The sequence below is a fragment of the Gouania willdenowi genome, chromosome 8 (genome assembly GCF_900634775.1).
Source record: "Gouania willdenowi chromosome 8, fGouWil2.1, whole genome shotgun sequence".
NCBI lineage: Eukaryota > Metazoa > Chordata > Actinopteri > Blenniiformes > Gobiesocidae > Gouania > Gouania willdenowi.
The window spans coordinates 13,997,638-14,015,963 of record NC_041051.1 but is presented as its reverse complement, the minus strand read 5'-3'; the positions used below and the strand labels follow the sequence as shown (position 1 = coordinate 14,015,963).

Below are 18,326 nucleotides of genomic sequence, written 5' to 3'. Positions count from 1 at the left end.
GCAGTGCAGACAATTAAAATTATATATATATGTAATATAGTGCCCCATAAGTATTTCACACATTTACAGATCTTTACTCTTGCATATGTGTTTTCTTAAAATATATTTTCCATTCCATTCCAATCAATGATTTATACATGGAAATGAAAGATTGTTGTCATTGCATGTGCTCTTCATTCCATTTTGTTTTCACAATTATAAAACTTTTCTTCTTCCTTTTTTTGTTTTTTTAACTGGCAGATAATGTTGCTCAAATGATTCATTGGTTTGTTTCCTCCAGGCTCTTGTGTCTTATTTTCCCTTTTTCCAACGTCATAAGTTATTCCATTGTTTTCTTTCTCATTTAGTTTGGTTCCTGATTAGGTTTTCATCCCACTCTTTTAATCTAGCCTTATTTTCTTGCCTTATTACCTTGATTGTCTTTCCTTTTCTCTCCGCGATCATTTTAAGTAAATGTGGCATAAAGAACCCACAGGCTCCAGCAGACGTGCGCTCGGTCTGGGGTTTCATGTAATGGCAAACGTGCAAATGTCCTTCAATATACCCATGGAAGCACAGACAAACACAGCCGCATATTTAGGCTGAGATTTTCCGCGGCTGACATGCTTGCCTCGGGATAATGGCTGATATCTTTCCCAAGCTGAAAATACTTTGCATTTAGACATTTTAATATTAATGTATATGGACTACCTAACTTACATCTAATTGCAGTTTAACACTTGTTTATTTATATGTGTTTATTGGCAATCCATTTCCTGCCTAATGTTATCATAGATTAGTTATCTATTATCTGTTATCATTAGATTTAGAATGTGAACTGGTTGATGGTGTCAGTAGCTGGGTTTCCATTATGCTGCGTTCACACCGAATGCGTCTCCTGCGGCAGCGGACGCATCTGCCGTCCGAAACGCACCGCAGGGTCCGCAGGATAAAAAAGCAACACATCCAAGTTTGACTGCCTGCTGAAGCGAGGGGCTGTACTCCTTTTTCTCCTCTCACAAACATAAACCACGAGTGAAAAAAGCCGGTGTGATTAGCGGCTAATGCTATCCTATCTCAGTGCCGACTTTCAAAGATGAAAACTACAGAGATGAACTTTTACCTGCTACTACCACCTCCTCGCTGATTCTCTTCCACGCCTAATCCTTCTGTCGTGTATTTGCGTAAAAATTGTTTCCATAGCGATCTTGCGACACATTTCAATATTGAAACCTGTGAAATTCCTCCTTATGAAAGCATAAAAACTTCTTATATTCTTCTTATATTTGAGTGTTTTTTTGTTTCCATTACCAGTTTTTTTTTGCGCATTTCCAGGGCTAATGGAAACACAACTAGAGCTGTTTCTAGATTTGAACATTTCCCAGCTAAATGAGAGCTATCCTCTAGGGTTGGGGTCAATTACATTTTTAAATTACAATTATATCTTCAATTATCCATGTTCAGTTACAACTCAATTACAATTACTGTACGTTGACCGACATTTTTTTCCAATTACAGTGAAAATTACAATTATTATTTTTTGCTGAAAATCAAGTGAAGTCAATGACTAAAGTTCAATTGCATTTAATTACAATATTATTTAAAGGTCCCATGTCATGCTATTTTCTCCATTTGTTCTAAGAACCCCAAAAACATAGTATTTGAGGTTTATTTTCCTAAACTCACCTGTTTTCCAGAGTTTTAGCTTCTGAAAAGTCACTTTCTGAGCAACTTTACACAAACAGGCTGATTTGTGGCCTACTTATGCATTTTCATATTGACGTAGAAAATCACTGAAAAAAACACTTTGGGCATGTGTATGAAGCCCAATTAGCACTTTTATGATGTTTAAAGCACAGAAAAGTTGATTTAGCGTAACATGGGCCCTTTGATAAATGAGCCCATATAACGTTTCCTTCCTCTTGTGTTTCTGTTAGCATCTCTTCTGATAACGGGTCAGTTTTGACCCATGTATTAAATCAGCTGTAAAATACACTAAAAAATATTATCTATCATCTCATTTGTTTTTCATCTCTTGGCTACTTTGTAAGGCTTCGTCATCCATGAAAATATTGGTTTTAATGTTTTTGGTGTGGGCGTCTGAGCCTTTTTGTTGTGAGTATTTCCCTTGATTTAAATTTATAAACGGTAAATTGATCCTGAAGAGAACTGACAGTGGGAAAACTTAAAATGAAACATGTTTTAATAATTGCTAATAAATGTGTAAGCCATAGAACTGTAGCATGGTTCCCCAGGTTTACGTGTAATTAAATAGTAAATGAGTTTTAATAGAATTTCCATGACAATCATGATTACAGTCAGATATCTGAAATCAATTACAATTAAATTATGATTACAACAGCAACAGATTTTTTCCTATTTTGATTTTAAATATAATTACATCATAATTGTAATCACTTACCAATTACTCATTTACAATTATAATTGTCCCCAACCCTGATATGATAACCACGTATTAATATCTCCCATTTTGATTGGTAGTACATCTCCAGTCTTTGCACCAGTGGCTTGTGGAGCCCATTGCATTTGCATAGACTGCAAATTGCCAGAAACTGCTCTGGGAATCACACCGCAGAAGTCACTGCTCCTCCACTGGCAGCTCTTTTCTTTTTTTGCAGACGCATTACACCCGTACCTGGTGGACTGCATTTGGACACCTCTGGTATAGACATAGGAACTACAGATGCATGAGGTGTGGCCACACCCCTTCCCAATTGCACCCCCCACAGCCCATCAACATTGAATCCCTACTTCATTATGTTTTCAAAAAAACTAATATTGACATTAATATTGAACAATTAATGCATTTATCTATGCATTTGATATGATTTGCCGTCTTGTTTTTAATAAATGAAGCAGGTCATTAATTATAGCTGAAGTTAGTGTAGTGGTCATGTCCTGAAGATCTAGTTCTTTTATAGGTGATGCTGATATAAAATACATTTAATGAAAATAGAAAATGTTTTTTTTCTTTGCAATGTGTTAATAGAGCTGTTTTACTGTTCTAAAATATGTGATTGCAAATTGTACATTATTTTCTATGAGATTTGGAAAAGTAGTCCAATTTTTTGTTTGTGTGTTTTCAAAAAAGGTTACACTTCTTTTTTTTTTTTTTTTACCATTTTGTCACAATGGGAGGCCCTGAGCGCTTTTCAGAAAAGGTTTGTGAGCACTACCTCCATTGATAAGTGTATATTATTTTTGATAAGGACTAATGGTGGAGATGTACTCTCATCTTGAAATAATTCTACATTATGAAGCAACCCTTACCTGCACTGAATTGAACTATTTTAGAACAATACACTGAAATACAAGGCTTTACAGAACAGCATGCTATTGTAGACTCAACATGTAAGGTTAGAACATGATTTTTATCATAATATGTTTTGATCTAAAGTGGGCCGGTCTGAGGTATGAACCTCCAGGACTGAAAATGAGTCCCACTCCAGCCCAGACTATATATGATCCATTAAAAACAGGGTTAGGGTTAGCCACTTGTTATTACATAGGTTTCCCTTTTGTTGCAAAAAAGAGCTGGAAATGTTATCTTAAACAAAAGAGCTACATTTTTAACATTTAATAATAATGTTATATTATCATTTTGCATCAACTCAACCCAATCTAACTCCCTCTTTATTTAGTGTCCTCACGTCTTTTGAGTGATCTCACCCTGAAATAGAAATGAAAAGGTAATTTTTGTTAGTTTTTGAACTCCCTAGCGTTACACTGCAGGGATCTATCCATCAATCCTTTTTGGCCATGCAGTTTTCCTTCCAGATGATGAGACATTCATTGGTCACACATGGCATTGTTATGCAACAAGATATTTGAATTTCAAAGCCTGCTCAGGAGATTAGACAGAGAGCCCACCACTGAAGTGCATGTTCTCTGCTCAAGATACAAATACGCTGCATTACTCACTGACACACATTTTGAACCATTTAATCAGTTCAGATACAAATAGACAAAAAACGTCATTAGTTCATTAGTTCAATGATAAATTTACTAATTGTCTATGCATGCTTTATCCTGTGCATGATGAAGAAGTAGCCAATCCCAGCTGCCATTAGATGCTAGGTATAGAATAGAAGCTGTTTTAGAGAAAGTGTTTTAAACACAAGATTATTCAAACAAAGTGTGTTTTCAGATAATTAATCTTAATACAATTTCCTAAACACAGCTAGAAATTCCTCTTGAAGTGAATGAATTAATAAATACGTGTGATTTGTGCCAGTTTGATCATTAAAGGGATTTGTAAGATGATTATAATCATGTCAGTTTTTTATAAGCTTAAAGGAGGTTCAAATTTATTTGCAGAGATAGTCATGCACGATCTAGAAATGGGGATCTCTCGCTCACCTCTGGCTTTATGAACTCAAAGTTTGAGACGACTGCTTTTGATTTCTTCTTTTTCCTCCCTGTACACTTTTCTTTTTTTTTTTTTTTTAAGAACATTGTCCTCTGAACAATCTGCCAGAGCAGAAGTTTTAAAGATGCTTTTTTCAGACTTTAGCTACCTTTTGCCAATAAATACCAATTTTTTCCTATTTTTTGTCCATTTTTTTCAAGTTCTTTTTAGAGACTTTTATCCATTTTTTGTCCTTTCTTTAATTTTTTTGGCCACTTCTGCCAAATAAATACCACTTGTTTCCTTTTTTCCCTCTTTTTCTTCCATTACATACCACCTGGTTCTTCTTTATTTGCAAATTTTTAGTAATTCTTGACTGCTTTTGGCCCATTTTAGTCACTTTTCACTCTTTTCTTACCACGTCTTTGCCACTTGTGGACCATTTTTGGCCTCCTGTTTTCACGTCTGCCTCCACTCGCTCGTCAAAAAAAAACTTAGCGGACCGGAGCAGCCCACTGGGACGATGGCCGGTATGCCAGATGGCCAGTCCACCCCTGCTTGGGATTTCTGTGTGGAGTTTGCATGTTCTCCCCATGCTGCGTGGGTTTCCTCTGGGTATTCCAGCATCCTCCCACAATCCAAAAACATGACTTTTATGGTTGATTAGTGTCTCGAAATTGTCCGTGTGAGTGTGAGTGGTTGTATGTCTGTTTGTGTGTTGCCCTCCAGGGTGTACCCCTGCCTAATGCCCTATGAGAGTTAGATAGAGGCATCAGTAGACCACCGAGACCCTGAAAACAGAAACAAGCGGGTCAAAAAATGCATGGATGGATGGGTGAATAATAATACAAGAAAATGGTGTTAATGTGGTGGTAACATTGGGCATTTATACACTTTAAGAGGTATATTTTCACCCAACAAAAAGATTTAAAACATAAATTTGTGGATTTCTTTAAGCTTTTGTTGATGTTTTCCAACAGACCATAAATCAGGCATCATTGAATCTAATGCAGGACATTTACAGTATGTACGTAGTAATGGGACTGCCTGTCAACATCTATCTTATAAATATATGCAGTAAAAATCAATTGACATCCATCCCATTGCCTATCCTAACCATCAATACGTGATAAGGACAAAAGTGCATGCAGACATACTGTCATTTTATTAGCAGCTACCTCATAAGGAGGGAGGAAGAGGGGAGGGTACAGATGGCAAGCAGCTCTTGTATCTAAGCAACAACAGACAGCAGAGATGGTCCTTGATTACTGCTGCCGCTGATGTTTTGTTTTGTGCTTTGAGGTACAAATACTACACAGGTATTAAAAATACAATCACTTACATGTGCTGCACTGAAAGCCGTAAACATACTGTACATACATCCTTGTGTGATGTATGTGTTTAGGTGCGCGCAGTAGAGTTTTCTCCATCACTGCAAATTTCAGGCTCATTGAACTTTCCTATGCGTCGTCTGGTGCCAGCGTTGCCATGGAAGTGACTGATGCCTGTGAAGCTGCCACAGGCTGCAGATTAAGCTGAGGTGCTGAGATTTTCCCTCAATTGTGTGTGTGTGTGTGTGTGCGTGTGTGGGTGTGTGTGTGTGTGTGTGTGCGTGTGTGTGTGTGTGTGTGTGGTGTGTGTGTGTGTGTGTGTGTGTGTGTGTGTGTGTGTGTGTGTGTGTGTGTGTGTGTGTGTGTGTGTGTGTGCGTGCGTGCGTGCGTGCGTGCGCGCGCGTGTGTGTGTGTGTGTGAGTGAGACACATGGAGAGAGACAATAGGACTGTGAGGGTGGATGGAGAATATGATAATTTTCTCTGGACATAATATACTGTAAATCATGAAGTTCAAACCACACATTGATGGAACAACAGAGAAGCATCAAACTCTGAATGAGAGACTGACACTGTCCTCTAGTGTCCCACATTGGAGGAGCAGAAACAAATACTATGAAATACAGTATATTCCTGCACATGTCAATAATCCACCATCCAGTTTTAGAGCCACGTGCATTATTATAGAGGGACTTACAAACTCTGATGTTGTAGTTTCATAATTATTCTCTGAAAGTTAACAGTTAGATCATTTACCCTATGTTAATAGATTAAATTGTGTGTTCATTTTATTCATTTCACATCCTATATTCAAACCCACATCCCCGTCGTACAGTAGCCATGAGTTCTGCTGTTTTTGATTCATCTGAATTGTTTTTTAATCACTCATGGCACCTCATGTTTGGAAAATACCTTTAAAACTGAGATCTATAGCAATGATAACACCAGGAGGTGTAGCAATAAAACCATAAGAAATTATATTGTTTTATTGCAACAAAAAAAGCAGTACAATTGATAAACAAAGCAAGATATTATGACCACACACATCCTTTGTTTGTTCAATCAAAACTTTTGCAATTCAAAGATATTGTTTATTATGAAGGCGTTCAAAAATACTTCTATGTACAGCCAGCAAATACAGCCTAAGAGATCAATTTATGTTTATTTTACCAAAAGTAAGATTAGAAGTAAAACAGGGGTTAAATTGTGTAATAATGTTGATAAAGAAATAAAAATGAGTGACACACTAGTTTAAAAAAGAAAAATGTCACAATATATTATAATATACAGTGTTATTTATTTATTTTTTTGCATTATTTGAAAAAAGGCAACTGAAATGTACTTGTTGAATGCTTGCATTTATTTTGTGTGTATTATTGAGAAAGGTAACTTAAATGTTATGATTTATGTTGGACACATATATGCATTTAGCTTCTGCCTGTTTCAGTCGTGTTATGTGTTTTTAAATTGTGTTTTATATTTGAATATTTTTTGTTAGACTGAAACAAACATAGCTCCAGTAGCGCTTCCAGAAATAAGGTAGAAACCCTGAATCTAAACAGACTAAAATATGGAAAGCTTTCAGGTTATAATGGGTATAATGGGTAGAGTGGGTTTTGATGAATTATTTTTGTTCACCCTTAATTTGGTGGTGAAACTTTGGTCAGTTAAGCAGATTTTCTCCTTGTTTGCCACTGTTAAGTCCTTTACTGACATTTGTTAGTGTCCACATTATACTGCTGAGTGGGGGTGTGGCCACTTACAGTAGATGCTGTCGCCATGGTGAAGAGCAAAGCTAGAGCTACCTCATCCCTGCTTTGTCTTGTTGCTATGTATTAGCTCTCACTTCCTTCCCTGTTTGCTGATTATCACACAGGGGAGTCTGTGGAATTATCCACTCATTTTTTTAATACACACTGTGACTAATCGACTCCTTCGCTTTAAATCAACCTTTGTTTTACAGCTCATGTTCACCCAGTTTGGATCCCGCCATCCATCCATTCAGTCTGGTGCTTTGTGTGCATTTGAACTCCTGATATGGAGTCGTGATTCAAAATAAAACATTAATGTTCATTAGGGATGTAACGATTCACTCAACTCCCGATACGATTCGATTCACGATACTGGGTTCACGATACGATTCTCTCGCGATTTATTTTACAAAATGGGACTGTATATAAATGACTGAAAAATATTTCTTTATTTTTTTGGGGAAAATACTATACTATTTTTCATTGTCAAAAGAATCCCTTGATAAACTATTCAAAACAATGCAATTTAACTAAAAATAAATCTTGAATGAAATAAATAAAGGAATAATACAAATGAAGAAGAAGCTTATTATTTAAATTCTGGTTCTATAGTAAACAATACGAAACTGCATAATAGTTATTTTTATTTTTAAAAGTGCAACTGAAAATGTATTTTGTGCATTAACAATTGGACTAAAAAAACAAACAAAAAAAAAACCAGTCATTTTACTGTATTTAGGGCAGATATTTGTTTGGACCAGCAGAGGGCGCTGGTAACCCAGTGGTCGGTTGGCATGCAGATATTTTGCAGTGAAGAAGAGATGCTATGCTAGCAGACAGAGCTAATAGAAAAACGTGACTTTTACAGATATTCACGTAATATTACAGATATTCTTTCGGTGCTAAAGGGGCAATGAATCATTTATGAATATGTTTAAGAGTAGAAGGCGGCCAGAAAGAAAGTATAAGCAGATTTCGCTCACCGCCAACACTTCTGGGTAGCGCCCTCTGCTGGTTAAAAAAAGTACTGAGATTCAATTTTCACAGCATCGATGTGAATCGTGATACCTATGAATCGATTTTTAACTGCCTTACGATTAATCGTTACATCCCTAATGTTCATAGTTCTATCTTTTCTCGTAGTGGGCGAGGCCAGGAACCTGATTCCAATGGATCCAAATGGTTTATCAGATCCATATGTTAAACTCAAACTTATCCCAGACCCAAAGAACGAAACCAAACAGAAGACCAGAACAATCCGTTCCTCGCTCAACCCCTGCTGGAACGAGTCCTTCAGCTTGTGAGTGAAACAAAGGAATCCTTCTTTGTGAACCGTTGGTCATTCATGAGATGAAAAGCCACATCCAACTCTTGCTGTGTGTGATCCATTGTGTCTTCTGTGTGCATGTGTATGGACTCAGTAAGCTGAAAGGATCGGATAAGGACCGGCGTCTCTCTATAGAGGTGTGGGATTGGGACAGGACAACAAGGAACGACTTCATGGGCTCCATGTCGTTTGGCGTGTCCGAGCTCCTCAAAGCTCCCAACTGTGGATGGTCAGTTAAATATCAGATGGCTTAGAATTCTGTGGTAATACAGTACATGTCGTTACTTAAAGAAATGAATATTGTTGGATGTGTAGAATTATTGTGTTTTGTTATCAAACTGACAGAGAAATAAAAGCCCAAGCAAGAGCACTGAGAGAGCGCAAACCTCAACCCAGTGCCAATATTCACTTTGTCAGATATTGACATGATCATGTACTGTTAACACTTTAAAGCAGGGTTTGACAACCTTAGGGGGTCCGCCTGAAAATGTCTAGTAATAATAAAATACAATAGATTACTGATTAAGATTAGATTTTTAAAATAGATATAGTTTAGAGTTGTATTTACTTATATTTATTTGTATGTTAACTAGTTTTGCACAATTCTTCTTCTTCTTCTTCTTCTTCTTCTTCTTCTTGCTTCTTCTTCTTCTTCTTCTTCTCTTCTTCTTCTTCTTCTTCTTCTTCTTCTTCTTCTTCTTCTTCTTCTTCTTCTTCTTCTTCTTTCTTGGTTATTGGCATGTTGCAACCAACTTGAATAGAATATCACCACCTACAGTACTGTGTAAACTCCTATATAGTATATACTCCCACATTAAAGGCTATTCAACTCAATGTGCTTTTCTCTACAATACATATCTTATTTTTCTTTTTTTTCTTTTTTAAACAAGTCATAATCATACAGGAAAAAGACATACAGTGCAAGAAGATCAATTGTTATTATTCTTTTTCAAATTAAAACTACACAAAATCTCAAACAACTGTATTCTATACTTTCACTAAAAGCAACAGATAGATACTGTACATCTAGTTCAAATATAATGCAGTGTCTTTTTTTTTTTCGTTGAATAATTGCGATAGGATGTGCAATCCTGATTCGATCCGGATCAACCTTGGTGTTAATTGAAGAACCATATCGACATAACTGAGTCAAATTTCATGAAAATCACTCAATGACGAATCGAGATATGAATTTTTGAATCTTTGTAAATGATGAGCGATAGGGACTTTTTTTTGTTTTTTCCAGAATCAGTATATTGATCTGGATCTGGAATCTCCAAAATCGAATGAAATCGTCCACGGCCTAAAATCTAACTTTGGTTAATGTGTAAAAATCTGTGACAGTCAAATAAACAAATAATTAAATGCTGGCACCATATGAGCACCTCTCATATTGTATCATTTGGGAAAACAATGAATGGACAACACAATCAGAAATGTGGAGAAAAGACCAGCATTTGTGTACTTGGAGAAGGTATATTTGCTCTTCAGCGTTGTGAAGTGAACATTGTTTTGTGTTTTTTTAATGACGTTAGGTACAAGCTGCTGAACCAGGAGGAGGGAGAATACTACAACGTTCCTATTCCTGAAGTGGACGACATCAACCTGGAGCTTCGACAGAAGTTCGAGGTACGGTGATGAAAAAAATGCTCCTGGTCAAGGTTGATTTTCTACCATCGCTGACACATAACACCTAAAAACACTGACACACATGGACAGATTCCTATGAACTGTCACCATGGTAACCTTGCCTTTGGTTCTACTTCCCTCTGTCAGACCCAGAGAAAGATGGTTTCCGCCTGCTTTTTCAGACACGTGCTCTAACTTCTCTATGACATTTCCACAGCTTTCATGAGCTTTGTAATGCATCAATGTGAACAGACAGTGGGGAAAAAGAGCTGCTCGTAGAAACCAGTGTATGAGGCGTGACAGCTGATAATCATTCATCATTCTCCCACTTTGGCTTAGTGGTACTTGTATGGCAGCTAGAAGTCAATACAAACAGTGCACTTTTAAATCTATTACATATATAATGTTGTTGCATAGATACTCATGATACCTTGTAGGACTGAACGACTTTGGAAAATAATCTAATTGTGATTTTTTTTCCTCAATATTGCGACTTGATATGCAAGTATTTTTTCAAGGGCCTCTTGTCATGTATTTTTCAATGAACACAAGCAATAAATCACTCTGTTTCATAACAAACAATTTCAGATTTATTTAAACTTTAAATAAATATAAAAAGGACATTTTAAAGCACAGATTACAACAATAAAGCAAACAAATCAACATATCTAACTGACTTCACGTTTCATGAAACATGTAAACATGTGGACTGCACTTCTTAAACACTCTCTGAACTTAACAGGACAGTACAAGACAGGACAAGAAAATAAAATAAAAAATTGCGGCCTTTGCTATCGCTCATGTTGTGTCATTTATTTTGGTGAGCACAGCCAAGGGCTCTAAATCCTGTCTAATTGGTTGTCATTTCCTGTTTTTAATCGCGTGGCAGAGAATGCTGTCAGTCGTTTTTGATTTTGGTACTTAAATTAAAATTAGTTACCATTTACCTGTTCTGGCAAGTTTAAAAAAATTATTTCATACAATTTTGTACTTGTAATTACTATTTTGTGTTGTTTAGCATCGGTATATATATATCGTATTGTGACATACAAATCGTGAATCGTATTGTATCATCAGCATTCATGGCAATGCACACCCCTAGTGTCCCAGGTATGTGCGAGCATGTATGCCTTGTTAATGGTGTTGCTTCCACTCCTCCAACACACCTGGGACACCATTCCTTAACGGCAGTGCTTGGACGGAGAACGTACGCGGTCCCGACCCGATCAGCAGTTTTTAACGCGTCATACGAGGAAGCTGGTGACGGTGTCGTCAGCTCTGAGGAAGACTGCAGTGGCACGACAAACACAATCCATCGATCACACTGTTTTCCATGTAATGAAGTAGTGTCACTGGGCCATAAAACAGTGATTTTAATGAAATTCATTGTAGGATAAAAAAAAGAAAAGAAAGAAAGAAAAAGCAACTTGATGTTGACATCTACCTCCCAAAGCTTCTCAAACAATGACAGCCGTCCACCTAAAATAAATCTCATAACCTCCTTATGTCTGACTTTATTGCACATGGGTACATTGAACAAACAGCTGCAAAGCTGCAGACGATTGGACCAAATGAAAAACGACTTGAGGCTTGTTGTCTTTTCTTATATCATAGTCGTGCTCCTAATGTAAATGTCATCTACACACACAACCGTCCAGATAACAGCCACTCTTGGTTTTCTAATGTCACACGTCTCTCCATATTGCACATCGACACTTACGTCTCCAACCATCACCATAGACATTTAGTGACATAGGACAGATGTGACAGAAGAGGATTTGTTGTGATTTTTAACAATGTGTGAAATGAGTTTGAAATTTGTTTTTTTTTGTGATATAGGGAGCCTTCGTCCCCACTAACAGTCCAGTTCCTTCTTCCTTCTAGGCATGCATCTTAAACATCCACTATCTAAAGGTAGCAGCTGTGTCTTCTTCTTCTCTGCTTTTCTCACAGCTTGTGCTGCACTACCTTCACTGGATGATTTTGGATGAGCTGTGGATCCCTGTGTGGTCAGCGTATGTATTGGTCATTAGATTTTTCATTCAAAAATTGATTTTTATTTTAAAATTCTAAAATTAAGAGATAAATTTAAGGCATTTTTTCTTTATTAGCGTTAAGAAGGGATGAAACATAGCTTTAAAAACTGATGGTTTTTCTTTTTTTTGTTTCTGAAAACAACAAATGTAATGTTAAAAGACAGAAATAAAAAAATTTTCATGTTGTGCGACAGGAAGTTGTCCTTTTCAAATAAGAGCGTGCTTCAGGACGGTGCTTTGCACTGCTGTGTAACAGAAGTTAATGATGAATATTGAGCAGTAGGTTGTTTTTTAAAAATACAAGAGTGTGTTTCAGAGGACATGATTGCAGAAAAATCTCTTCCATCTCTTCATATTTTGGCGCTCTGGCCAGAAACACAGCACCGTCCTCATACACGCCTCTTACTTTGAAAACAGACACAGACCGGTGTTATGTACTGAGTGCGCATTGTACTGACATTATCTATGCGCATATATACGCATGTGCGCACATGCGCAATACCAAAAAATGAATTTTTGCTAAAAACAAAAAAGAAAAAAAAATTATTTATGTTTATTTTTGTTTTCAAAGTGAACGGACCCATGTTTATTGGATTAAGTGAGGGTTATATCTCAGTATGGAGGTAAACTCAGACCGTGACACCGGTTGCACCAGGAGAAAAAGTTTTTTGTCTTCTAACATTTCATCTTACAACAGAAAACAAAAATCAACCTTTTATTTATTTATTTATTTATATCTTTTTCGACCCTGATAAAGAAAAATGCCTTAAATTTCAATCAGAAAATCCAATGACCAAGTCGTACACTGAGCCTGTGTGGATGCCACAATCCAGTCACATTAACTAACAAAAGCTTTCAGCTCCACAATCTGCCCACTTTGCTTGGTTGAACACAACCCTTCCCTCTCACTTTTTTTTAAAAGAAGTGTATCAATCAACATATATTATAAATGTAAGTGCACATTCAAGGCATATTTAAATGAATTGCTTTGCAAGGACACCTTTGGTAAATTGCAGACTGCAGCTTTTTTGAACGGCTTCGATTGGTTGATGTTAAAGAAAAATGTGTGATCAACATTGTGACTTTGGATATAACGGTAACGAAGCATAATTAACATCATCTAAAGTTCTACATTTCCTTATTGAAGTCGTCCAGGCAATGCACACACACACACTGTAGGAATAAAACAGCGACCCAACAGCACGTCTCCAAAGCAGCTGTTCATCAGATTCACTTTAAAATGCAGTTTGACACAAAAACGATGCATTTCCTTCATGTAATGTCAGCGAACACAAGCTGATTTAATGTTCTGTCAACACCTGCTTACTTTTTTAGAAATATATCCAACTGAATAATTCATGAGAAGAATCAAAGAAGAAAAGAGAACAGAAGGAGCTGTGATGCACTCATTGATAATGAAGGCTTGAGGCCAAAAACTTAAAGCAACAGCCTTTAATCACAGTTTCCCGTCTACAGTTAAAAAAAAAAAAATCGTTGTGGTTTAGAACCTGGTGATGCATCTGTCATTTTAAGAATATCTACTTCCTGTGCCATAAGTAAGGCTCAGGCATCAACCCTATAGGCCTGTAAAGGCTGTCACTGCACAGTGTTCCCAGATCTAACCTCTGTTCACACTGGTATGATTAAATCCTTGCTTTAACCTGACAGCTTCTTCATTCTTGTATATATCTGTATTGTATTTGTACATTTGGTATATTTGTATGATTATTTTGTTATTATTATCTTATTTTATTCATTATTTTCTTTTAATTTGTATTATTTTAAAGTCATTTCCCTCATGGATGAATACATTATTTCACCATGCAGCGCTGCAAAAACAATGCTCAGGCGTGTTGGAGCAGAGAAACATCAAAAGAGCGTGCATGACTGCAGACCTCCAAGACCAAGTCTAGAACACTCCAACTGTAAATGCATGGTTGTTGTTTTTCTCTTTCTGTGTATGTATGGATGCATCATTTTCTACAATGACCACTAGATGGCAGTACCAGGTAGGATGAAGCAGGGCCATGAATAGATTATAGATGTAGTCATTTTAAATTTAATTTAAAAAGAGCTTTATTGGCATGACAAACAAGCTTACAATGGCAAAGCAAATGTGACATAGGTGGATGTACTGTACATACAAAAAGGACAATATTAAAAAGAGCAACATTTGTGTTGTGCAAAAGAATAAAATAAAATATATTATTATCTATATCTAAGGCTATGGAGTGAAGAGATTAAACACAGTTTTTATTAAATATTTATTTAATTAAATATTATTTAAGGGAATCATATATATTACACAAAAGTCACCTTTATGATGTTTTGATTATGGATTTAAATCAGACATGAAGCTTAATTAGGTGTAAAGGTTTTTAATTGAAGGAATTTTCTTTCCCACATGAATTTAACATCTGCTGTAATATTCTTTAAAAACTATTTTGGCTTCTCTTTTGCATCTCCACATGCTAGACTTACATTTTAGTATTACATTATATCAATTTAATTCTAAAGTAAAACCCTTTTCCAGCATGACTGACTATATCTTATTTATCACAAGTTGAAACTACATCTCTATAATTTCATATTTGAATATTTTCTTTGTTTGGCTGATGATGAACATTAAAGATGCTGTTAAAAGTGAGTTATTATTAGTATTTCTCTGCTTGACGTGTGCATTTTCAGGAGTTTGATGAGGTCTGAGAATAGTTTGACCAACAATATTTTGCTACCATGTGTGGAGAGGGGAGGAAATGGTTGTCATGGTAACAGATGTTGGCCCCATGACTTGGTTTCTCCTTTCGATTTAACGGAAACGCAGAACGTTTAGATCCTAATTGCACTTTTTGTTCGTTCTGGCGTTGGTGGGCCAGTCATTGTAACAACAGGGAACCTCGCAGCGCCGCTAGTCCCCGCCGAACACAAATTGCCAGCTTCCACCACCGCTGAGGGGGAGCACATTACTGTGAACTCAATGTGGAAATTGGTGCTATACAGACAGGATTCCAGTTATGAAGGAGTCTGTCTGTGCTCATTACATCTAATGTTAATATAAAGGCTGCACTCACATTTGAACTAAAACATTATTTCCTACAATGATGGCTAGAGTTTATTCTTTCACTTCGATATTCTGTAAATGAAAAAATAACAAGTGTTTTTTCCTTTCTGGCACATTCTGCTGTCTGTATTTTGGTGAAAATGAATCAGCATGTGTGAGAGTGGGACATAAATAGGAGCAGCTGTTACATAACAGCTGCATGTCTGATGAGACCATTCACTGCTTCTTTTGTTCATCTGCTATCTGAGGTTCTATATCCATTGTTGATCTTAAAAGAGAAGAAATTTGTACAAAACGAACCAGAATTTTCCTTAGAATCTCACATGGTACACCCATAATGCTTGTTGTAATTAACATGTATGAATATTGTCTTTTACAGAAAGCCAAATTCGGCCATGGTAAGAAAGTGATCACACCTACAGACCACCGGCGGTTCAGCCTGCCGTCTGGAAACATGGACAGAGTTCGGCTCAGTGACTTCAACTTCCTGGCTCTGTTGGGGAAGGGCAGCTTTGGAAAGGTGGGTTAAATGTTGTTTATGGAGGGTTTTTTTTATGTTATTTAAATTCTTCCAATGAGTCTTTTCCAAAATGGCTTTGGGTAACCCTAAAAACATCCTGTATTTCTAACTAATGGTAATATTTTTGCTCAGTAAAACCAACCTCAGTAAAAGTGTCTGTTCAGTTTTAAACCTTTACACAATAATACATATTATGATAATGCCCATCTTTGTAATTATTGGATGTTGCATAGAGCAGTGGTTGTCAAACTCTTTTGGCTAAAGTGAGAGTTCTTGGGAACTGAGCAAAGCGACACAAACTTGCGCAGAGTAACCAATCAAAGAAGAGTTGAAGAAACGACCATAGCGCCCCTTCCCTAAACAGAGCCAACAACAAACAAGGCAGTGGATATCTGTACGGTTGCCATATAATATACCAACATTCTATCCGTACGCAGCGTCCCTATTTGGCCAGTTTACGTCACGTGACTAAGACTAAACCTAACCGTAAACCTAAACCTAACACTAAAAATTGTTGCGATATTGGGTTATAACCTAAACTAACCCTAACCCTAAGACGCTATGTACTTGTACTAACCTAACCCTAAGACGATATGTACTTGTACTAACCTAACCCTAAGACGCTACGTACTTGTACTAACCTGACCCTAAACCTAACCCTAAGACTTTACGTGCGTGTACTAACCTAACCCTAAGACACTATGTACTTGTACTAACCTGACCCTAAACCTAACCCTAAGACGCTACGTACTTGTACTAACCTGACCCTAAACCTAACCCTAAGACGCTACGTACGTGTACTAACCTAACCCTAAGACACTACGTACTTGTACTAACCTGACCCTAAACCTAACCCTAAGACGCTACGTACTTGTACAAACCTGACCCTAAGCCTAACCCTAAGACGCTACGTACTTGTACTAACCTGACCCTAAACCTAACCCTAAGACGCTACGTACTTGTACTAACCTGACCCTAAGCCTAACCCAAAGACGCTACGTACTTGTACAAACCTGATCCTAAACCTAACCCTAAGACGCTACGTACTTGTACTAACCTGACCCTAAACCTAACCCTAAGACACTACGTACTTGTACTAACCTGACACTAAGCCTAACCCAAAGACCGCTACGTACTTGTACTACCTGATCCTAAACCTAACCCTAAGACGCTACGTACTTGTACTAACCTGACCCTAAACCTAACCCTAAGATGCTTACGATACTTGTACTAACCTGACCCTAAACCTAACCCTAAGACGCTACGTACTTGTACTAAACCTGACCCTAAAACCTAACCCTAAGACGCTACGTACTTGTACTAACTTTTTTTGTAAACAAGTGTAAAGAAACAGTGTTTAGTGCCTCGTAAGGCTAATTATTCTTACAATTTTTATCATTTTCGGTCGTCTCCCGCCTAGGGTGGGAACTTGTATTTTCTAATCAAGTTAATTTCCATCATTATTATTATCATTTTGGATTTAAAATAAAACATAAAAACCCTTATTTTTAAAAACTTTAATTTTTTATTTTCCACTCTTTGTCTCTCAAGTACCCCATGTAGTGTCATCGCATACCCCTATGGGTACACGTACCCTCATTTGAGTAACCCTGGCATAGAGCATGGTCTTATTTCAATTGAAAAATCAAACATGTTTTCATTTCACAAAAAAATTCAGGTTATTTATTTATGTATTCATTCAAAATCAAAGAATTTGCGTTTCTTGCATTACAATTTAAAGAGCTAACTCATTGATTGTAATGTTTTACTCTCAGTGTTTTTGTGACCCGTGGCTTCTCTGTTCTGTTCTGCAGGTGATGCTCGCTGAGATGAAGTCGACGGAGGAGCTCTTTGCTATAAAGATCCTGAAGAAGGACGTGGTGATCCAGGATGACGATGTGGAATGTACAATGGTGGAGAAGAGAGTCCTGGCTCAGAGAGACAAACCACCGTTCCTCACACAGCTGCACTCCTGCTTCCAGACTGTGGTGAGTTTCAAACTATACAATGAAACTCTCATCAACGTTCTTTTTAAACTTTGTGATTTGAATTCAGAGCTTTGTGTCCATTGTGTGACGAGCTATTTTACCTGCGTATGTTGGTTTTTCACATACCAACAGCGCCTTGGTGCTAATAGCCCTGAAAATGAAATCTGTTGTGTGACGTCAGCCATGTGCGTAGACAGAGTGAGTCAGTGAGTTTTCAGTAAAAAAAAAAAAAAAAAAACTGCACTACCTGATCAAAGCTTGATGACTTTTAACAAAGGTGTATAAATTGAGCAAGCCGCTGCATTGAAAGGGAAGCAAACACTTAGCATAGTGCAT

At 37.0% G+C, this 18,326-nt stretch overlaps 1 protein-coding gene across 1 annotated transcript in view; it reads left to right on the top strand.

Moving 5' to 3' along the window:
• Positions 1 to 18,326, top strand: part of prkcab (protein kinase C, alpha, b) — a 147,480-nt gene that overhangs the window by 110,277 nt on the left and 18,877 nt on the right. The window contains 5 exon segments of the mRNA XM_028455322.1: positions 8,573 to 8,729; positions 8,851 to 8,985; positions 10,292 to 10,385; positions 15,862 to 16,002; positions 17,817 to 17,990. Coding sequence (XP_028311123.1) covers positions 8,573 to 8,729; positions 8,851 to 8,985; positions 10,292 to 10,385; positions 15,862 to 16,002; positions 17,817 to 17,990 — 701 coding nt within the window.